Genomic DNA, 24266 nt, shown 5'->3' with positions numbered 1-24266 from the left:
CACACAAATCTTTTGTAGATGCTCATTCAAGAGTCGTCTTAAACAGCTTTGACAGTGAGGAGTCGAACTGTTTTACACTATCATTCTTCTTTAAAGCTTTTAACAAATGTCTGTTGTATTGAGCGACCGGGTTGCAGTTGTATCTTAGAACTTTCAACGCACGCATATCAGTTTCAACTGATGTATGGATTTAGCATTTGAAGCGTTAAATGTGGTTTATCCAATCAGATATTAGAACCAAAACTATGTGTTTTGTAACGCATTTGACCTCCTGTGGGGGGCACTTTCGAGGGTTCGGACTGGTGACATCATGGCACTCCAAACCACGCGAAAGACACCTGTTCATATATTTGTAGCAAACTAGTTTTTTTAATGTAATGTGAGAACCATTCGCATATCTAAAATGTTTCTGGAGCTGTGAAACGTCGCAGTTCCAAAGTTGCACATCTCTTTCAAAACTCACATCTACACCGGTGGTTCTTTCTGGTGTTGTTTGAGTCACAATAAGATGTCCAAAGCATGTTCTAAAGCAGAGAGCATCTGATTCACAACATCGTCTGCCAGTGAAAAATACAAGCTGTTGTTTTTCACCTAATAGAACAATTGCTAGCAAAGCAAAGCTGTTTATCGTGGATAACAAGACCAGGCTTTGAGAGAAACGAGAGAGAGACAGACAGGGTGTACAGTATGGATTCTCATGGGAATGATTCCGAATGTATACACCGTACAGCTGTGAAAAAAAAGACGGTAATCCCATCTGCCACTCTTATGTAGGTTTAGGAAGAAACACACCAGTTTTGACATGGATGCTAAACCTAAAATAATGATGTAAAGGAATACACAATTAATTTGAATAGTTCAGTATGCACCATAGAATTCCTTTTCTATCGCCATTATTATTTTAAAGAATTTCCCAATAACTGCTTTCCATCAGTTGTTGCAGGCGTGATTGACACGCAAAGCCTCCACGATTTCATGTTGGCCAGCATGCGTGGGCCACATTCACATTCAAGTCTTGGACTGTCACAGAGACAAGTGTGATTCTCCATGACACTCCATGTTTCAGTGTCGCGTCATGTAAAGGGACATTTCTATGATATTCCCCCAAAAATATATATTGTTGGGCTCGTCTTTAATCTGCACTTTGAATCACCACCCAGTCTCAAGGCAGTTCGTGGCATAGGCACGAGATATGGAGTCTATTGATCCGTGTTCACGGACACCAATTTCCCCATTTTTTTTTCGGTCACACAACGCGAGGTGCCAAAGCAACGATAAATTGCTACCCCGTCACGGGGACAAAGTCAAATAATGACAAACACATGAAATGAGATCTGAAACAGATATTCACACCAATGAGCCACCCTGTAAAATAGGTATGAATTCCCATCAGATTGCTTTAGTGAGAGATACCACGCATTAAAATATGTTAGACTGAAAGACGTGCTGACTTACACAAAAAAAGAGAGAAATTCATGTCACGGGCACAAATGAATAGATAACAAATCATGACAATGTCACGAATTCCCTTGATACCTTGTTGTGAAATCAGGCTCAACGTGGATGGATGAATTAACAATGGGGTGGGTCAGTTCACCATTATTTTGGGCGAATGACACATCAGTCTTTTCTATAGCACAACATCTTGCGGCTCTCTGGCCAATTTAAAACAACACACACACACACATGATGCTGGACAGCAGATAGATGGCTTCAGGGTTGATGAAATTAAGTCTTTATGTCTTCATATTGTTTTGTATTTCTTCCTGTCTCAGTGCAGTCAATGTCTTCTGTCTTGCTGTGAAGAAAGCCATAAATCTCTCTCTCTCTCTCTCTCTCTCTCTCTCTCCCTCAGGAGCCGGGTGTGGCTGCGGACGTTGTTTGACGGATGCTTAACACACATGATTCTCTTCACGCTGCTGTGTACACCAGCTTTTGCTCGTGAGTATCTCTTTAAGAAGGTGTTCGTAATTCTTCAGATGTTAGAGAACGTGTTTGTTTATCCGCAGAATAGAATTGCATCTGATACACGTAATAAAACACACAATTAAAATACACAACCCAGACATTTTGAAATGAAGATGATTTTATTATCTGAATATTTTGAAATGAAATGGAATGGAATAGGGATTTTTCACCTTGTGTCCACTTCTGTATGCTTGACGATTGACAAGTCCGAATCATCAGATTCTGTTATTATAAACAAAACTGTCTACACTTTGTGTGTGCTTTTCGTCATCTTTGTCACAACTAATATATTTGCAGTGACAAAGCAAAACTTTATGCAAATGAGCAGCATCGTGGAGTTTGAAGACGGTGATGCTGACATGCTCCGCCTCCTTTTTAAAAAGTCGAAGTTGAACAGTAGTGGCTTCTTGACTTACTGGAGATGATAGCTGTGTTTATATGGTGTTACGTTAACGGTTCCTCTGGATTTTTTTGGTTAGACATCAGTGTGTGGTCCTGCCCAAACCTTCCACACTTTACTATAGCGGTTGCGTAAGCATTTCTGCAGGCATGTATAAACAAACACGTGTTCCTGCAAGACGGCACGCATGCACATTCACCGCCACTTTGGCTTAAGTCCCGGCTTAGTCCCTCATTCGCGCTAATGGGTGGTTTTAAAATGACACAGGAGGATATGAGGGTTTAAAACCCTCTCACATGACTCCCCGGGGTAAACATCACTGTAGGGAATGTCTTTATTTTACACTGCTATATGGTTGTTTATTTCATGCTTTCAAAAAGTTCCAGATGTCACACTGTTCCTGTGCAAACTGCTGCCTCAGCATCAATGCATCCCACCCCTCCTCATCTTTTCCCTCGGGCTATAATTTCACAATTCCCCGCTCTCTTATTCTGAGTGGTGCAGTTTTGGTCTCTCATCTCATCTCACAGAGCAAAACCCTTAGAAAATGTAATGACATTCCACTATGGTATACACCATAAATATGGTATACCATTCGATTCAGATTTATTTCTAGAGTGCTTTTACAATTTTGCAAAGTTAGCTTCACAGAAAATACATTTGTGAAAAGACAGAATGTTAACATGATGACTGATGAGCGAGTGTCACATTTGATTTCCCATCATCTGCTTACATTCAATTAATAAAATAAATACAGATTACCATATTTGTCAGTTTTACCTCTTGAAAGCAGTCCTGCAGGTCCACACACACACACTTAAATCCATAAATTCACAAAAATGTTATCTTACTGTAATTATGACAAGTTTATCACCTCCAGCGCCTATCTGAGCATGCTCGGTTTAATGATATTGAACCATGATAAAGTTGATGGCTTAAACATTATGTACAATTTTGGTTAAAGAAAATATCTACAATGAAACAATCTTACAGTAATCTCTTGTAATGTTGTCAAGTTACCGTACACTCATGTCACTTACTCATATTTTTCAGAGCTGGATTTGAACAGATTAGATGGCGACACTGTGTGTCCAACCATGAATAACGGACAAGATGACCTTCCAGGTAAACAAAACTGTGTGTGTGTGTGTGTGTGTATGCATGCAAGAATATTAATGATGCATGATGCTAAATGCATTAAACGTACAGTATACAAATACCGTACTGGAAAGCTCTCATGGTTATTAGTAGAGTTATTAGTTATTAGTATTAGTTTTAAAGTGCATTATTTGTTATGCTGCACATAAGTTATTTCTGCACATAATTATATAATAGTATTAAACCACACATCTGAAATTATTAAGATATTGTTTACCAATAAATAAATCTTTAATAGTTCGCTCTATTATACAAAGTTGTTTTTATTAAGTAAAGATGCTGAAGCCACCGGTTGCATGGTTTTAAGACATCTTCAGATCTCAAATGAGGCAAATAAAACTTTGGTCTCTGGCTGGCCGAACACTTCTTGCTCAGCAAGATGTTAATTGGTTGCGACTGCTTTTCTTTTAACCAATAATGCGGAGGTTGCAACCTCAAATGACAAACATGTGCAGGGAAACTGAGCGTAAGCAAGTTTTAAAGGCTCGACTCAAATGAAATCTACAGTCTACATTCTTGTTTTTATGAAAGACATATGATGGACATTTTTGGTGAATGCAGTATGTAGATTGCATCGCATTAACATGAAGTGTTTTAAGCGATCTTAAAGAAATGCTAATGTTCTTGTATAATCTGGGACCATGATAACATAATAACAACAATAAAGATTTAACAGGAAATATAAAACAATCTTCAATTAACTCAACCTAGATTTTCATTTTCTAATCTGATTGAAAATGTTTGTTCAACATATTTCGAACCAGAATGTTAGAATGTAATGCTGATAAAAGCGTGTTTGTGGTTTTGCAGGGTTCGATCTGATCACTCAGTTTCAGTTAGATGTCATTCCCATGAGGGGTGTCCGAAAGGTCGAAGGTTCCACTCCCCTGCAGGTGGCGTACAGACTCGACCGAGAGGCCAACTTCCAAATTCCAACCAGGTTATAATAGACCCCATCATCATCACTCACGAAACAGACAACGTGTGAATGTGTTTATGTGCCGACACGAGGCACAAAAAAAGCACAAAAGTGCACTCAAGTCAATACATGAAAGACCGCCGGAGCTTAAAATATCACACACACACGTACGTTGGCATACGTAATGATCCTGTTTCGGGTGTTTTATTATTAAAGGTGAGACACAGGTGTTATCTACTCTAAACAGCTTCAAATAATGCACACACATAGCAGAACACCGCATACCCAAACACATCTCTCCCATTTCTGCTCAGCTGTTGCATCTCTCAAACCTTTTGTAAAATTGTAGCTTGAGAAACTTGATCCCTAACCGTCTCCACTTTTAACAACAAGAGCCATCACTGTAATGTTCTGGACTCGTCCCAACTTGTGTGTGCTTATTGCAAACACTTAGTCTCTTAGACAAGCGGCGGATGTTCTTGTGTTATGTGGCTTTGACAAACCTCAGCGCTTGGGAACGATAGTTATCTTCAAGTATCTGCGCTGTAAAATTGTACATAACTAGCTGTAAACATAATAACAATAATTTGAAAGGATTTTATGTGCTGGTTTATTCACATGAATTCTTGCATATTTCTTTGCTTATTTGGTATTATTTTATTGTAATTGAACTATTGTATTGCAGCTCTATTGTATACTACTATATAATTTTACTTCATACTGTTTTGTACAGTACACTCATTAGTGTTTCACTATATATCATACTGTAAACAAATTAAACAAATTATTGGCCCTGTTTTACAGAACAGGCCTATGTTTTAGTTAAATGAGAACATTTAAGTCGCTTTTATTCAAGTGAGTTACTGTAAACTCAGTACTGGTTTGCATCTTGAGACAAAACAATGGTAATTACATATTTTAAGATGTATGTTAAGAAGACAAAATAGAAGGCAAAATAAGGATTATAGGAAACGCAATGATAAGCCCCCTACGCCTGAACCTCTTCTGGAAAGAAAACAGATTTCACAAACATACACATTTCGTGAAAGAGTTGTTTTTAGTGAATATTGCTTTCATATTGAATTGAAAGACATTCCAGAGATTCTCTATCTGAAAGTCTAGCATCTGTATTCACACATAGCCATTCATTTTATGCACTTTTTTCCCTCAAATGGCCTCGGAAGTACTTGGTTAATTTAATTTCAATGAATACAACAATCAAATTATACTTATATACTTAAAATAATGTTGATTCCAATAATGTCCATCTTTGAACCAAACCACGGATTGCATTATGACTTAAAAATAGATGAATCCTAACTCAACTTAACTCAAACTTAACTAATCTGTTCTTCTTCGAAGTGCTTATCATGTCTGTTTTAGGTTCCCCTCAAAGAGCGTGAGAAAAACTGAGACATGAAAATAGTAAATTCTTGATATTGAGATTGGCCCGCATTAAGTTGACTAGCCAACAGGAAACTACATATTTATGGCTTTTTCTTCACCCATTTACAAGCTGGTTAAAGGACGCTGTAGCCTCAGTCTCCTGCAGAGCGTCTCCGCCTGTAAAGCGTCACGCGGGGTCACACCCGGATAAGGCTCGTGTCAGGCCGGATAAGGTAATTGATTCTCAGATGGCCCCCGGACAAGGTCTGATTGGTTAACACTGCAATGAAAGCACCGACACTTCTCTTTGAAACAACTAACATCCCAACGCTTTGAAGATGAAGGTCCACTTGCTCTAATCCATTTGCTGTTCATCAATCAGAGGAAAACTATGAAAAGACGCTTTGTGTTTATTAGTCCATGATGTTTTCTTCATGAAGATGGAGATGGAATGGCTATTTTGAGCAGTAGACTAAAGTTTTAACACAAAAACCTCCTTTCTGATGACTTCATAGTTTTTTTTATCACAACAAACCTACACTGTCATTTTGTTTGTGTATTTTCTGTCACTCCAGGTGTACCGTAAAATAAGAGCTTTTTTCTTGTAAAATTACAGGATATAAGGATATGTTATAAATGGTTTTCTGCGTTTTTTTTATTTGCTGTCTTTTTCAGTCGATGTTTGACTGTTTTCAAACTGTAAAACTATCTTTAACTGTAAGAAATTAAATCTTGTTTAACCTTTTTTTAGAAATCAACTGTAAAGTATAGTTTTTCCTGTTTTCTTGTAAATTAACGTCTTTTCTGTCATTTTATTTGAGAAAAAGTTTGTGAAATTAAGTTTTTTTACAGTGTAGGAATATTTTTACAGAAGGTAAGAATATAAAAATAATGAATGCATGTACGTATATAAATATATATTCACATACATTACTTTAAATCATGAAAAATGGTTTGTCACATAAAACACTTTAAAAGGAGAAATAATTTAATCATCTTTATCAAAAAACTTTGGTAAAAAAATATTATATGAAAATTATAATGAATTATATTATATTAATATAGATATCATATTTCTAGTTCATTATTAAACTTTTAGATTTATTGAAATGTAAGAAAAATTTTGAGCTTTTAAAACTAAGAAAATATGCAAAAATATTAATGCAGGTATGTTTAATACATCTCTATTCATTTCACACCAGGTTGAACTTTCCAAGGGGCTTTCCTGACGAATATTCCTTCATGACCACCTTCCGCATGATAAAGAACACCGTGAACAAGGTGTGGAACATCTGGCAGGTGGTGGATGAGGACGGTTTTAAGCAGGCCGGCATGCGTCTCAATGGAGACCAGCAGGCCCTGGAGTTCTTTCTCACCACCATGGAAGGAGACCTCCAGACCGTCACGTTTCCAGGCCTGTCCGTTCTCTTCAACACCAAATGGCACAAGGTGATGGTTGGCGTGGAGAAGGAACTGGTGACCCTGTATGTCGACTGTCAGCCTGTGGACCAGAAACCCATCAAGAGGAAAGGCTACGTCAACACGGAGGGAGACACTCTGATCGGACGGCTGGATTCTGACCCCAACACCTCTGTGGTGGTAAGAATCAACAATGTCTGTTTTGAAAATGTATTGTGTTGTTCATAAACAATCCTTAAACAAAAAGTATTATCCAAAGGAAGATGTTGTTTCTCAGGGGTTGCTCTTTTAAGACTGAAGGTGTTTTATTTAAGCCTCAAGTTCTCAGTCTCCTCGTATTGCTTAAAAAATCTAATAAAAACAGAAACGAATGACAGTAATTGTCGAAACACATGAAGTGTATGGATTGTAAAGGTCAAATTATCTGGATTTGGGTCAATTTAATGAGAAATGTTTGAGTTCATATTGAGATCTTCAATAATATTAACTTTTGATTGCAGACTTGAGAAATCTGAGCTTATTTAGAGACATTGTTGAAACTCTAATGATAGACATTTGTGAGATTTCTGCTTCTTTTGGCTCTGGAGAAACAGCCGAGACTGAAGCAAAGTTTGCATTGATTGAAGTTTGCATTGATTGTCCTTCTGTACATGATCAATGTTACTGCCTGTGATAAATGTGACTGTCAGTCTGTGGTGAGTGATACCATCCGTCTGTGTAACTGCCAGATGGATAAAAACAGATCTGATAGTGCTGCCATTCACACCTCGCAGTAAAACACAAGATCGGATTTATGAAAATCGTACTCAGGGGAACTGTAAACAGCTTGTTATTGAAACTTATCGTTTTAAATAGGATTACAGATCAGAAGTGTTTTTGCTAAGGTAAAGACATGGAGATTTTCTCCGGCACTAATGTGTGTTTGTTTTGTGTTGTATAGTTTGAGTTGCAGTGGATGCTGATTCACTGCGATCCAAAGAGAGCTCAGAGGGAAAGCTGCAATGAACTTCCTGTTTCTGAGGTAACCACACCATGAACCACACTGTACCAGACATTGACCAATCACGGGCTGCGACGCAATATTCGCACGCTATCCGTGTAGTTTAGGGTTGTAATGCAACACTAAGCATTTCAATAAACAATACTGGGTTCGCAATTACGATTGTGTTACAATATTTTTAACAAAAAGACATATTTATTCATATAACAGATTTATTTCAAAAACATTTAAGGTTTATCGGACCTTCTGTATATAAATGAACACAAACGGATCTGTCACTGAAGCTTTTTAGTTTTAACATGAAATTAAAATGAAGAAAGAAATGAAGAAAGTTGCCCCATAAGAACTTCCTGAAGCAATAAAAGCACACGATGGAACAATCAAAACTTTCAAACATTTTGTTTGTTGATGAAGGTCACATGTCGGCAGTTCGACCAATAAGATTAAAAAGATCAAGATACATATCAAGATACTTTGTATACATCAATATTACACCCCTATGTGTCCCACATAGGTTTCGAAAATTAGAGTTAGTGTGTTCTGAATCGTAGTAGTGTGTTTACATTTAGTGTTAAGAGTATTTAAGTGACGCTACACCAAAATAATAAAGTTATGCGTGTTACCATCACAATGTGCATCTGTGTCACATCCGAGTTCTTGCATACTCTCATAACAAAAGAGTATGCCTACTAGTAAGTGAACTGAGACACAGAAACAGACTCGGCTGTGTGTTTTTGAAGACCCTAACTCTTTTACAGTTTACAAAATGAATGTTTTGAAATTACTTTTGACTCATTCCTAAACTAAAGAATTGTTCTTGAAAATGTGTTTTTAAAAGGAACCCAGAAAAGGAAATTGACAAATAACAATGTATTTGTTGTATGAAATCAACAGCTTTAATAAAAGGCTGTCAAAAGCTTAAAACAAAGGAGCTTTTGTTTGGTTTAGACTGGCTTTAAAGCAGGGCTCCAGATTCACTTTCTTTAGTAGGAGCACTGTACCCCTGACTGAAAAATCTAGGGGTGCAAGCTAAATATTTAGGTGCGCACCTTAAATGGGCCTGCAATGCAAATATTTACATTTACCCCAAATGAACTATATTACTGATTCTGACAAATAAGTTAGTTGATGAGATCAGATTTGGTTCTGTTTGTTTAAAAAGAGGCAGAGCCTACAGAGAAGCTTTGTTATTGATTGGTGCTAAATAGAGAAACTGTAATCTGAATTCATTTGAACCGACAGAAATTGTGCTTGTCAAAAAGTATTATATTTGAATGTAAACAGTGTTACCCATTAAAGCAAAATGAAAGGTCTTTTGTTATTATGTTCTTACGATGATTTTATTTTGTAGTACGGACACTTTTCTTCAAGTTCGCACGACACGTGTAAATATAATGAGATCATTCGGCTATCGTTCGTTCTTGCTGTGAATGGATTGGAAATGATCCAGCGCTATCTTAAGCAATCCACAGATAAATGACGTTTCCTGAACTCCTCCACGGTTCGGTTTAAACGTCTCATACTGTATATCCAATTGTTCGTTCTCCGGCTCCAAAAATCCATCGCAGCAAACAGTAGTAATGCGCTCATGTTTTGTGTGTGTAAACTTTTCAATGACGACATGGATTGTGCAACATCAGTGGGTGTAATGTAAATATTGTAAATATGTAATATGTAATATTTAAATATTCAGATTTTTCCCCAAATGAACAATATTAGCCTACTGACGAATACGTTTCTTGATGATTGACCTGCGCAGTTGACTATCACACATAGCCTGTGGTGGTGGGCTTGCGTTCTACTCGTCTTTTCACATGAAATAACATCTAGAAGAAATTCAAAATTTGCAGGTTGCACACGCGCGAGTACTGGGTAAAACATGCTCCTGCTGTAGCGAAAACCGACCCAAAGTACGACCATTGGGAATGCTAAGTCACTCAGAATGCAACTGTTCACGTGTTAGCAGTAGTAATAGCAATGCTAGCCGCCTCAGAAGACCTCACAAGCCACTAATCGATTGACATTTTAGTGTCAATTTGTATGCTTCTGCTTGGTTGGGATGAGTAGGCCGGGCGCAGCGCTGTCACGGGCCGCATGTTGTGGCGCCATCTACAGGTGCACTTTCTCTAAAGCTTTTGGTGAAGGGTTTTGTTTTCACTAACTCTGCAATAACCTTTATTCTCTTTCTCTTGCTTCTTCAGATGTTTGCCAATGCTGAGGTATTTGATATTTTCAATTTACCAATGGTTTTCCTTTTTTAATCAATTAATGTATCGTTATTATTTTTATGCAAATAATCTGCTACAATGCTTTATTGCTGAAATGGCTACCGGCTCTACTTACTGCGAACAAAACATGGTTTGAAAGAGGAACTGAAGCATTAATATGAAACATTTTCTTCAAGCTAATTTAAAAGAGTTAATATGATGTGCTATACATTATGAGGTAAACTACTTTTATATGTTATTATTTATTGTTAAGACATTAAAATGTCTTGAGTCAGTTTAACTTTACCATCTTATAAGAAAATACAATTATTCAAGCAATTTAGGCTTTTTTTCAGAACACTTGTTTTTTTTAGGGTTTAAGATATATGTCAAGAGCTAATGATTATTTATTATGGCTTATTGTGTAAACGTCATTATAAATTAAAAAGACAATTTTATTGATTCTGAAAAAACTTTTTTTTTTGCTAAAGCAAATAATCAGTTTTAAACATTTTAAATGTACATTCACTCATTGTCTTCTTTGACCTTCTTTAGCCGGACCCCAAGCCAATCCCCGGTCCACCCGGCCCTGAGGGTCCCGAAGGGCCACGTGGACCCCCAGGAGATGATGGTCGGGATGGTAGAGATGTATGTTTTTTTAATTCAATATGAATTTTAGAATAGTTATTTGTATAAATCATTCCACCTGCAAGTTACAATCAGGTTTTCCGGGTCGATGTAAGGGTATCATATTATTAGTAAACGATATCATTTCCACACGGTGAATTGCATACCAATATTGCTGTCATCTTGAAATTAAAAAATATTTAAATTAATAAATATTTTTGGTGAAATTAATGAATCAGATAAATGAATCGTGACATTATTTATGTGTAGCATTTTTCTAAAGTTTTTATGCTCATGATTTATCTATTGTTTTCAAAATTCTCGGTTAAGGATTATTACTTTTATTAGTTTCTTAATATGTAAAAACTATGTAATTTCACAATATTTTATTAAATTCAAGAAGGGAAGAGTTCCTCAATTCTAAAGAAAGACTCTTTATTTAAAAAAAATATATTTTTGTGCACTGATCTTCTGAAAAACACAAGAACAAATCAGATCACCAACATTCAGGATTTGTTTTGGTTTCACAGGATTTTCAGATCTTTTTCAACCCATATGCTCATTTCCATTCGAGGTGTTCCTGAAACAGCTTTACCTCAGTTCTCAACACAGGTTATTGAGATAGAAGCCGCTGTATGTTTGGTGTCCTCTTCTCGTGCCGGACAATTAATTATGGATTCATTCTTCTGTCTGAAGCAGCAGCAGCTGTTCTTATGCCATCACCGCTGTCCACTATCTCTCTCGCTGACCTACACTTATTGGTTTTAACACAATATTTCTTTTCTCCAGGGTGTTCCAGGTACTCCAGGCATTCCTGGAGCTCCGGTAAGTATGGAGGAACATCTCATGCTCTTAAATTCTTAGACCCAGTGTAATTCTCATTCAGAACGGATTCACTCGTGACACAGCGGCCAGAGACCTAAGTTCACCTGATGTATACGTAAAGTGTAAAATAAAATCACATTTTAAATACAAGAATGTCCTTTATAAAAAAGTATACTTTATGTTCATTTTATGAAGTATACTTTGCATTTTGCCAAGTTGCGTGCATGTTTTAGTAGTTTAATTTAGTAGTTTAATAGTTTTACCTGGACTGCGGCATGCGTTATTCCTAAAGAGCAATGCACCATAAGTGTAGGTATAATACATACATTTCTTTCCAGCATTAAACAAAAAAATTGAGAGAACGAGAGAATGTCACCAAACAGACCTGCAATTTTCCATCGATTGATCAGGCAGTGCATTTCTTGTAACTCACTACTAGTCCTGTTGTCCGTGTCTATATCGGTTAAAGAAAGTGTGCTTTATTCTCGGATCCTTCATAAACAGGTCAGAAACTGCACAGATGTGACACTGGTCCTGATGAGAGCAGCATCCCTAATTAAGTTAGCATAGAGCCACCATGCTCAGCTGTATCTTAGCAACAGCAGGATGTGATGCTGAATGATGATAAGACTCCGGGTTTGTTTATGTGTGTGTGTTGCAGGGCAGTAAAGGAGAAAAGGGTGAGATCGGACTACCAGGACAGAGAGGACTTCCAGGGTTACAGGGAGCTGGGGTTAGTATTGACACACTGTCTTTACAGTACCTCAACACTCAATAACAACTAGAGAATGTATGTGTTAGTCTGTCAGAATGATATACAAGGCAAAGTTTTATCGGTTATGTTTGTTTGTATTCATTATGGTAAATGAAACAGTATTGTTAATAGATTTTCTTTGTGTGTATGTGTAGGGGCCTATGGGACCCATGGGGCCACGTGGGCCAGTGGGAGAAAGAGTAAGTGACCTCATAACACCCCCATTTTAGGTTAAGTTCAATAGTTTGAAGTTTGATATAATGGCATGAAAACTGTCATCATTTTATTACTCGTTTACTGTTTTTAACTTATATTAATGACTGTTCTCTATTAAACACAATTTTGATAAACAAATGTGGTCATTCATGATGATCTTCTATATTCATTCACTAAAAAGGACAGAATATTCCAAAATATTCCTTTTTTTGCGTAAAGTGTCATTTTAACATGTATTTCTTTTGTTTGGAAGGGTCTTCCTGGATTTCCTGGACCACCTGGATCCCCAGTGAGTTCAGTCAAAATACGCATTTTGTCCAGTGCTCATGGTTAACATTAACTGTTTACTGGAAGTTTGTTCTTGTTATACTTTGTGTAAAAAAGGCTCAACCTTATTTTTACATCTGCTTTTCTAGGGACCAGAAACTGTTGGACCACCAGTATGTATAAAGTACACAATCACTGAACGTGTGTAAATATAACGACTCTTATATCTAAATGTAGAAATACACACTTGTAACGCTGTTTTGTGCCAATAAAGGGACCCCCGGGAAAGGCCGGTACTCCAGGAGATGAGGGAAACATTGGACCAGAGGTCGGATTACTTTCAGTGAACCTTTCTCTGAGTTTTTAGGCTTTAGGTAGCTCATTACTCATCATAATAATACATAATGATTTCACAGGGTCCCCCTGGACCAAGAGGAGGTCTTGGCCTCTCAGGACCCCCAGGCCCACCCGGACCTCCAGGACCAGCCGTAAGCCCTGCTCCCATCAATTACACATACAAATTTAAAAAGCACAACTGAAATCATTAAACATAATAAAAATATTCATAGCGTGTGAACACCAAATTGAACTATAAATCTTCAATTTCAGCATTATATCTATTTTTAATCGCAAGAAATTATTGTAAAACTTTTATTAACAAAAACATGTGTACTATATACTATACTGTATGTGCAAAGCATTGCATTTAAATACTCTATATGATGGTTTGAGACGCACCTTTTGTCATGTTTTAAACTTATTTGATTTCGAAACAAAGAGATAAATTAAAGAAATTTTAACCAAATTGGCATTGTCCCTAAAACTATACTCTGTTCATTTTTTTGGAGGTGTCTATTAAAGCAATATTTTCACAGGCAAAACAACATGTCCTGACTGAATATGACTTTCTTCTCGAAGTATGATGCAGTCGAAGTTATAATTCCACGTATCATTTTACTTCCCGGAAAGACAAGCCTTGGGTTCATGCACGGCAGAGGAATAACGGAAGCTAGACATTAACGTTAATAGCACTGTCAATATGGATATTTCTCTTAAACAAACACATTGATTCGCTTCAGAAGACCTTTGATAAGACCACAGAGCTGTGTCGAGCAGTTCTTTCATCGATGGATGCACTTTTTGGAGCTTCAAAAAGTCAACGCCCATTCACTCCCATTCTAACGCTTGAAAGAAAACTTTTTATTCATTGTGTTAACCTTTACCGTACTCTTACTGTACTGTCAGTGCTTTACCGGCTCTGAGCTTTTCCACAGAGCTGGTCCAATTGCTGTAATATTTGATAAGGTGCTTTGCTTTTATGCGTGTGCCGGTGAATCTAACCTACGCCGCTGTCATCTGCTCTTCATAGGGGCCGGCAGGTGCTGGGAATCCAGAGGGGAGTGGGGAAACTGTGAGTGCTCTTTAGATTTCAATAATAATCATGTTTCAAAGGACACGCACAACCTGCAGATCCATATTCATGAAAAACATCTCCTTAACATCAAAGGCCCACATCTTTAAAAAATATGTATTTACTGATTCTTTGATTGAACCATGAAAGAATTTTCATTTTGGGGGGAACGGTTTCTTTAAAAATGGTTTTAAAAAATGTACTGTGTGGGGTAAGTCATGTGATGTGGTGAGCTAAGGGCTGGTCACACTTTGATCTGTTTTATTCATCTACAGTTTATTATGAATCGACCTGATTGTTTTTATTTGTTTGCAGTGTCAGACAACATGTCCAGCCGGACCACAGGGGCTCCCCGGTCTGCCAGGGATGAAGGTGAGCCGCAGTCATTACATTTAGTTACAGCCTTTGTTGTTGCGAGTTTGCTCACTGTGTCTAAACTACAAAGGCATTTCTAATGAAAGAGTTCATTGTTGAATCGAATCGTTCTGGCAGGGGCATCGAGGTCTTCCAGGTGCGGATGGAGTGGCAGGTAACACAGGTGAAAAGGTAAGGGGTGCACATAACAGACTTTTTTTTTAGAAAAGATGTTGTTAAATAGATATATGAATCACATAAATGCATCAAAACTCCAACTTTTTTATCAACAAATCACACCGTTAACAGGGAGATCAAGGGGCATCCGGAGAGCAAGGTCCTGCAGGACGCCCTGGGGAAGATGTAAGATATATTTTTGTTTGTCGGTTTGTTTGCTCATCAAGTCATGCAGATATTATCTCAAAAATATGTCGTCATCTTGCAAACTGACTTTCCATCTATTATAATTCTGTTCTCTGCAGGGTCAGCGAGGGGCAATCGGATTTCCGGGTGCTCATGGTGATAAGGGAGATCGGGTAAGACATATAACATCTTTATCTGCGGCAGACGAGAAGAAAAAAAAGCAGAGGAACGCTTACAGAGCACTAACCTTCAGTGCAGATCAATACATGAAATAATAATTGCGTTTGTTTAAACGGCCAAATCACGTCTGTAGTGATTTAACTCGACTGCAGTGTGAGCGTTTGTTTAAAGACAGAAAAATGAGTGTGTGTTTAAGGACCTCTATAGCAACACTGTATTTTTGTACTCAACAACTCCAGAATAAAATGTTATTGCTCAAAGGTTGCGTTTTTATAACTCGGGAGATTTTAGTTCTCAGTTGCGTTTCATTCAAGTTTCAACTTAGTCTCTGTTGTTTCTCTTAAAATTGCTTTAGAACAATAAAATATGAACACATAACACGGTATAGCAAATTGTTGTTTCGCCCGACCTTTTTATAGTTCTTTTATAGGTGATAATTATTGTGGTAATATTTATTTTCATGTGGCATCAATGTTTTAGTGTATATTAAGCTCAAGTACATTTTGAGCTATATCATTAATTACGATATATCGGAATATTGCAAATAAACAAAAACTTTACAAATTTTAGCTTCATTTGAAAATATTTTTTAATTGTCACTGTTAGAAAATGTTAGAAATGTCTGTAGTACAGGGAAGGTGGGATGAAGCAATGATGGGTGACTACATCTGATTCGTGAGGACAGTATTAGTCATAGAAGACAAAAACCATCAAATGTACACTTCGGAAGTTTTGGACGACTCAGTTTTAGTAACTGTTGTGTTAAACTATGCTAAACTCAGCGTTATGACAGTACCTTGTTAGTTCTGCGTTTGGTAATAATACCAACATGTATAAATGTGTGAAAATATTTTTTTGTGAATGCCGTCGATGATAAACAAAATGAATGGGATTTTCATATTCAGCATGTTAAACTTCATAAAGAAACAGTCAAATTGTTACGTTGTGTAATGACTATGATGTAGATTGTATTTGCATCTGAATGAATTTGATGAGAAATGTTTGAGTTCATATTGAGATCTTCAGTAATATTGCCTTTAGATTGCAGACTTGACAAATCTGAGCTCAGTTTGAGACATTGTTGACATCTATTCGGAAATGTAGAGATTTGTGAGTCTCTTTTTCTGAGAAGACACGTCTGAAACTTAAGCAAAGCTTTCCATTTGCTCTCCATAAATTAGATAGATCCCATCTGTGATCTTTCTTTCTTTTATATATTTAAGCACATTGTTGTTATTTAGATCTTTCTGTTGTTTTTGTCTGCAGGGTCCTCCAGGTTTTAATGGCATCTCAGGACCAACCGGACCACCAGGATCTCCAGTATGTGATCATTCGTTCATTTATTGAACCGACACTGCTAGTCTGAATTTGACATCACAATATCAATCATTTTGAATTGAAAGGTTGTGTCCACATAGGTACGGATCATTTTATATTCAGTTTAATGTAATGATGATGTTTTTTTACAGGGTGTTGAAGGCATCAGGGGCAGAGAGGGTCATCCTGGGCCCAAAGGAGATGAAGTGAGTCTACGAGTCTGTTTACAATCTCTAAGAGTTACAGTCAAATCAAAGCCATGTTAAGGTCAAATGTTTATTCTGAAGAAATGTAATGTGTGTTATAGGGTGCGATCGGAGCATCGGGAGAGAAGGGAGCGACAGGTGCCAAGGGTGATGCTGTGAGTTATCAAAAATGTTGACTTACACATTAGTTCATATTCCTTATTACAGTAATCAATATGACACGGGATGCGAAATGTCTCTTCCTTTCAAAGAAGAGTCCACCCCAAAAAAAGTCATCACATTACTCGTGCGATTGATCTCATAATCTCTTTATGATGATGGTGGTTATGTGTAGGGTGATCCAGGAAAACACGGGTCTGACGGAGAAACAGGAGCTCAGGGAGAGAAGGTAAGTCATGATCATATCTGAATTAAAACCTTTTTCATGTTGACCTGAAATATAAGCATCCCACATAAAACAAATTGTGTAGTATCCTTCACTGTTTACTATAGTAAACTGGAGTAAAATGTAGTACACCCTATTATAGTAAAAGCTACATTTGTTGATGGACACTTTGGTATTCTGTAGTCTTACTTACAGTCAATTGATAAACTGTAGTAAATACTGTAGAATACTTTTATATTTACTATGGTATCGTTGAAAACACTGTGTTATCAAGATATGTTACTACAGTTTACTATAGTATATACTAATGTGGGATTCCACCTTTACAAACTATGACTAATCTGTTCAAATGAATCAATTTAGGCATATTTTAAGTGATAAATGTAAAAAATCTCAGCATTTAAACTGACTTCAAATACTGCTGTCTGTTTTACAGGGAGAGCCAGGACTGTCCGGACCCGTTGGTGTCCGAGGAATCGTGGGAATTCCCGTAAGTGAATGAGTGAATGTGTTACTGAAGTCCACCGATCCTCATCCTGATGCCTTTAAAAGAGCTCAAAATCTTTCATGCATGCCGTTGTGGATCGGTCAATCCAGATATTTTCTCATTTTCTAATCTCTGCCGCACGCTGACTGAGCAACAATTATTTCAAACTCAGGGTTTGCCAGGAAAGCAAGGAGTCGTGGGACCCGCAGGCATGAAGGTTCAATTTACATATAAGAAAACATAATTTCTATATAAAGTAACTTGAATATTTGGCTTTTAAAACCACATTGCTTTATTTGCTCAGGGTGACACCGGTGATGTTGGATCGACAGGTCCGATCGGACCTCCTGGTAAAGATGTGCGTATTACTCTATTAAGGTGTTAAGCTGATATGTAAATATTCTTCCATGATTATTCATGTAAATGTCATATTTTTAGGGAGCAACTGGACCCGCTGGAGAAGACGGAATGCCGGGCACTAAAGGAGCCGCTGTAATAAAAACATTCAAACACATGCACTGTGAACTCTGTTTAATTATAGAGCTACAATATTTCACTCTATCACTGAATTCAGATGTATAGTAGATTATGTTTACTTCAGTATATCATTTTCTTTCTTAGGGTGAGACAGGAAAACAGGGTCCAGTTGGCCCAGCAGGCCCACCAGGAATCCAGGTGCGTAAAACATAGATATACATACATAGATGTCTCATCAGCGGCTGTTTCAATGGGCTTTTGTCTTCTGCCATTTTCGAACCGTCTGTAAACGCTCGAGAGCAAGTTGACCAGGTTATCTGAATATATACACATCAATTGTAACATGCTGTTGTGTAGACAAGCATTATTATTGCTAAACTTACAAGCCAAACATGACGTTAAAAGTTAAGCACAAACCAACACATTGTTAGCTGTCATTCCATTTCCTCAGGAACTGAAATCTGAGGTTTTTACAACCAATTTTCCTTTACATTTTTACTGTACTAGTAAAAGTAAAAGATTTACAGTTTCAAAATGGCAAATGCCTTGAGATGTCAACTGCCGTCAAATGTGGCATCTACATAAACATATATTGGGTAAAACATATAGTTGGCAAGTGGGTCGATCGTGGATCTCAGTGGATGTGATGATGTCATTCTCGGTTGCTTCTACAGGGAGATCACGGTGATAAAGGACTTATGGGTCCTCGTGGTATCAAGGGTCACACCGGTCATAAAGGAGAACAGGTGTGCCATCATTCCTTACACACAAGAATCAACTGTGCCTCAGTGAAAATATGAATCACTTTCTGTTGTGTTTTTTTATCTCAGGGCCCAATAGGTCTAGTTGGTCCCAAAGGAAGTATGGTAAGTTGACAGTCACAGTCAAAGCACGCTTTTTGAGTGAGATTCATTGCGCAAATTAAAGACATTTACAGGTGAATCTGTGTCAATTTTCCCAAATATATCGCGATAGAGACTGTGATACTACTGACATAGCGAAATTATTTTGGCCACGATAACCGTGTTGGGAAATTATTATTTCGTGACACCGCTAACTTCCCTACAAACACGCTTTTTGCCATTTAAGTTCTGTTCAATTCATACTTGGCCAAAACTTTGGTCAATAAATGGTTCAAGAGCAAATCTTATCATGCAGACCTCAACATTATACACAAACATAAAACTTGGTGAAAGTAAAATGACTTAAAGCAACTCTAAATACTCTAAAGAAAACTAACAGTGATGACACCAACATCACATGACTAAAACAGCAAGCCATTTAAATAATACAAATTATTACATGTTGCAATGCATGCTGGGAACTAAATTTAAAACTAGACTAACTGATCCATAGGTCAAATGAACAGGTCAAATGAACAAAATAATCTTTGTTAGCAAAAAGCTGGGGCTTGTTTTATTTACGATGCCTGAAATAATACAATGTTCTTGCCTACCAATAAGTTAGTTTTGCTTTTGGGAGAACCTTTTTTTTGTTTTACAGTGCATGTACTCTTTGACCTTACAATATGTCTGTCGCTTCCCAAATGAATACTTTGTACTCTAACATTTTTCTTTCAACGCTACACAGGGAGAACCAGGTGTTTCAGGAGAACATGGCATGAAGGGTGATCAGGTACACCATATTTTTGGCAACACCTTCTAATTATGCTATTGAAGTATGTGATGTGTGATGTTTTTTAATGATGCTTTACAGGGGCCTACTGGTATCACGGGAAACAAGGGAGAGGTATGTTTCTTACCAAACTTCCGTGGGGAGTCTTCAAGTTATAGGTTCATAAACATCCTCTACGCAATTTTTCTCAGGGAATTTAGCTGACTTTGTTCTACATTTGCTTTTCTATTTTATTTCTTGTTTTAAGCAAGGACAAAAAGGCCAGAGAGGTTCCACAGGTGCCGATGGTCGTCCAGGACAGCCGGGTCATGAGGGTCTGACCGGACCTCAGGGTGCCCGAGGGCTGGAAGGGGAAAGAGGAATAATTGGACCCCCTGGTCCCAGAGGCTTACCTGTGAGTACATCACTTTATTATTATTATTATTATTATTTTCTTAAGAGAGCTATGGGTTTATTTCTGATTTTTTTATGTTTTAAAAGGGTCCCAAGATGAGCGACGAGAAGATTCGTGAAATGTGCTCAGCTGTCGTTGAAGGTATGGCACAGTTTCTTTATACATAGTCAACAATTCTATTTGTCCATCTTTATAAATGGCAACTGTATTGTGCTGAACAGAACATTTAGATGCCTATAAGAAAGAACTGGCAAAGAAGCCTCTTCCCCTCAGTGCCCCCGGTGCGCCAGGACCCATGGGACCACCTGGACCAGCAGGAACATCAGGGGCTGCGGGTGTAGCTGGACCTAGAGGACTTATGGGACCCAAGGGACCTTCAGGATACCACGGTCTTCCTGGAAAACAAGGAGTCAAAGGTACAGCTGATGTGTTCAAATCATACTCTCATATAAAGTATACACGTACGTGTATATTGTGTCAGAAATTTACAAATCCATCCGTCTGGTTAAATTAATCCAGAATATGGTTGTATTTTACTATAGAGTTAAAACAACCCAACAGTTCATTTATAACCCAACAGCTTTGTTTCTCCATTTCTGACCCACGATGGGTTGAAATAACCTAACAATACAAAGTGTATTTATAACTTAAGCCCTGTTCTCACCTTAATCAAACAAAATAAACTAAATCATAAGTCCAGTCAATGCTCTTGGTCTAAAAATAAAATAAAGGTACTGTCAAATATATATAAAGATGTCATGTTTGGAACACATGGTCAATATCGTTAACATCACACACATGAACAGTAAACAGCAGTCATAATGTGATAAAGGTTTCTTTTATAATGAGATTTTTACACATGCTTGCAAAAGAACACACATCGATTTCTATTGGTTGCTTTGTCATGGTCGTTCAAGGATAACAGTCTCTGTAGAGTTTAGCATCACATTTGTGTTGTGAAGGTTGTTGTTCATTACCAGCGAGCCGAAAAGAGAGATACGCTTACTAATGAGAGCAAGATTGAGAGGCAATAACCCAGTGATTAAAAACTCCCAGCAGCACCTCCAATTATTTCATCCAGAGCTCTGGGGATTCAGGCATATTTATTGAAGATTATAAATTCAGTGGCAAAAGAAAAATGTTCTAACGGTTGCTAGACACTTATGTCTGACCAGCAGCTTTCAAACCTACAGCCTTAATGGACGGGTCTATACAGTAAGGGGCCAAAATTGGTGTCCAGATGGCATGTTTATACATTATTTGCTTTAACTTGACCCTTTTTTTATTTTATGCTGAAAAACAGACCACAGCATATATAATACCTTGTTAAAACATAAAACAACATCTCCAACTCTCCAACTAATTTTCAAAGTTTTGGACGTTTCACAAACGCTTGTTAAAAAAAGGGAAAGTGAAACCTCAACCGAGCCAATTGAATGTTAACATTCACTAGAAAATGTTGAGTTTGGCTCTGAATTTTATTATTCCATCATTTATTGGAAACAAAGGCCAACACATTGGTTTTAACTAGACGACTGTCTTCAGTATCTTATTTATTTTTCGCTTTCTCATATATTATTGTCCACTGATCTATGTAAACTTGTGTCTTGTGTTTACGTGTCTGAAGGTGATACTGGACAAAAAGGTGATAAAGGCGATAAAGGAATCGGCATTCCAGGAATTCCAGGAGAACCTGGACCTCAAGGTACAAACCTTAACTCTCTGATAAGTTCAAGTTAAAGGTAACTTAATATTTTGTGTAGTTCTGAACCTATCTACATAAAATGTTTATAAAACAGGAACAGCTGGCAAGCCTGGCATTGGTAAAGATGGTTACGATGGCGCTAGAGGAGAAGCCGGCGTGCCTGGAACACCAGGTACCCCTGGGGCGCGAGGACCTACGGGAGCTCCCGGCCTCTGCGATCCTTCAAACTGCTACAGGCCGCCTCAACCTCTGTACCTGCTTGGTGGTAAAAAGCCGGTCAACATCAAGGGCTAATGAACGGAAAGACCTTCATCATGGGGAACACAGAGACAGTCCATTTCCTGTAAACTTGAGGACACTTTAAATGGTGCTGTGACACAAACAAATCAAACCGTTGTATAGAGAGACGTACAGATGGCTGATGTGATGGTGGATGAAGCAGTTTAAATGATAATCGTGCCTTGTACATAAACTTGTTCAGATGGAAAGTTTGTTTTTCCTGAGGATTAAAATTGTAGACAAAGAAATAAAATGATTGGAAATTGCTGTTTGAATTCCTGGGACACTTAATGATGAAATGACCTTGTAAATTCCTCTGTTGTCACCATTCCAATATTTGCATGTCATTTTTCATAAAATGGGCTTTTTAAAGACTGATGTTAGTCACTGTGCCAGAAACTAAGCTAAAGCCGACAACCTTGTGATCCAGTAGCAGGGCATCTTAAAATAAATAATTTCCCCACCATGGCATCTGTTTCATTTCTCATGCAAACCAGACAGATTTCAACATTAATGCATGAAGACATCTTGCATTTATGTGTTGGAATACATTTCGTGTCAATAAAACCTGCAAATCTGTAACTGACAAGAACTTCACAAGTACAACCGAGTAACGGGCCAGATTATTTTTTATTAACACATGTACTCCCCCTCCCGCCCCGAAAAACATCAACTAAATAAAGCTAAATTATAGCACCAGAGAATCAGTATAAACAGGTACAGTGTACCATGCATAAATTTTACTCATTTACATTGCCTGCACCTGTACTTCATTACAATAATTTAACTCAAACTGAAATGCATAAACAGAAACAGTCGCTCATTAACAGTTCAAAGAAGCCAAACTAACATAATAAACTCAACTATATTCAAATATGTTGGAGGTAAAATGATAGCGATGTGTTTGACTTTGGTACCCTACATTTACATAACTTTGCATAGCAATTGCGTGTCATCAAAACATAATTTCTTGAATGCGACGAGTTAGGGCACACAAGCACATAAAAATCACGTTATCATGGGGAATAATATATGTCAATAATAATGAATGTACTGAAGAACAGAGAAGTTTTCCATATAATATCACAAACATGCTCGAAACTCCAAGAAAAGGTTAATGTCAAAAAAAAGCTTGTGAGCTTTTCATGTTGAAGGTTTATTGGCATCACATCGCTTGCACTGATGAGGTTTCTCTCTCTCTCTCTCCCTCTCTCTCTCTCTCTCTCTCTCTCTCTCTCTCTCTCTCAATGCCTTTAATTGGAACACAAAGAGCAATCTGAGAAATCGAGCCGTTAAAATGTTTCTGATGGTACTGCATGTTCCATTTAAATAAAAAATGTTTGGTTTTCCACAAAGAACCAAACGATTTCAAACAAAGTTTCACCTTAACTCATGAGTTTTAAAGTTGTTTCTAGCTTTTTTATGATTGGATGTGCAAGAGCTGAATTATTTAATAATAATTTGATAATGTTTTAGACACAAACTCACGTTTGAAGAGACACTACACCCCACATGTTATGGCTTGGGTTAACCAGAGCCATTGAGAGAGAGTGGGTCAACTTTGTTGTCTCCAATGGAATCGTTTTTTTACAACAACAGCGGTTTATGGAGCCTCTCAATAGTTTCCAGAAGTTACTAGTAATGATGCCGCTAAACAGACCGATTGAGGTACACTTTTAACCCATTTAAAGACGTAAGTTGTTTAATGCATGATACAATTTAAGAAATAAAGAATTAAAACTAATAACATAACATCCTGGAACTGTCTGAAGGCTCGAAGAATCGCGTGATGTTCGATAAAAGTCGCGACTCTCTCTCTACGGCTCTGGGGTTAACTTATTATTAATTAATTGTGTAATATGACAAACCAGCTGATTCACAAGCCTTTGGATCCTCTTTGAAGAAGAAAAGCATAAATGAACTAATC

At 37.5% G+C, this 24266-nt stretch overlaps 1 protein-coding gene across 1 annotated transcript; it reads left to right on the top strand.

Moving 5' to 3' along the window:
• Positions 1-3429: 3429 nt before the first annotated feature.
• col9a1c (collagen, type IX, alpha 1c) lies at positions 3430-22354 on the top strand (the record flags this gene model as incomplete). Its single annotated transcript, XM_079485027.1, has 36 exons — positions 3430-3493; positions 4337-4466; positions 7034-7430; positions 8191-8271; positions 10452-10469; positions 11013-11105; positions 11874-11909; positions 12571-12642; positions 12819-12863; positions 13133-13168; positions 13296-13319; positions 13421-13474; positions 13563-13625; positions 14516-14557; positions 14873-14929; positions 15050-15103; positions 15221-15274; positions 15394-15447; positions 16721-16774; positions 16924-16977; positions 17079-17132; positions 17312-17365; positions 17799-17852; positions 18022-18066; positions 18154-18207; positions 18288-18341; positions 18471-18524; positions 19001-19072; positions 19157-19192; positions 19917-19961; positions 20043-20075; positions 20209-20355; positions 20442-20496; positions 20577-20771; positions 21983-22060; positions 22155-22354. Exons 1-36 carry the CDS (start codon positions 3466-3468, stop codon positions 22352-22354), a joined length of 2676 nt encoding a protein of 891 aa, XP_079341153.1. The 5' UTR covers positions 3430-3465.
• Positions 22355-24266: the final 1912 nt, after the last annotated feature.

Source organism: Barbatula barbatula (assembly GCF_947034865.1).
Source record: "Barbatula barbatula genome assembly, chromosome: 21".
NCBI lineage: Eukaryota > Metazoa > Chordata > Actinopteri > Cypriniformes > Nemacheilidae > Barbatula > Barbatula barbatula.
The sequence above is the reverse complement of the archived record's forward strand: the minus strand, read 5'-3'. Positions and strand labels throughout refer to the sequence as shown.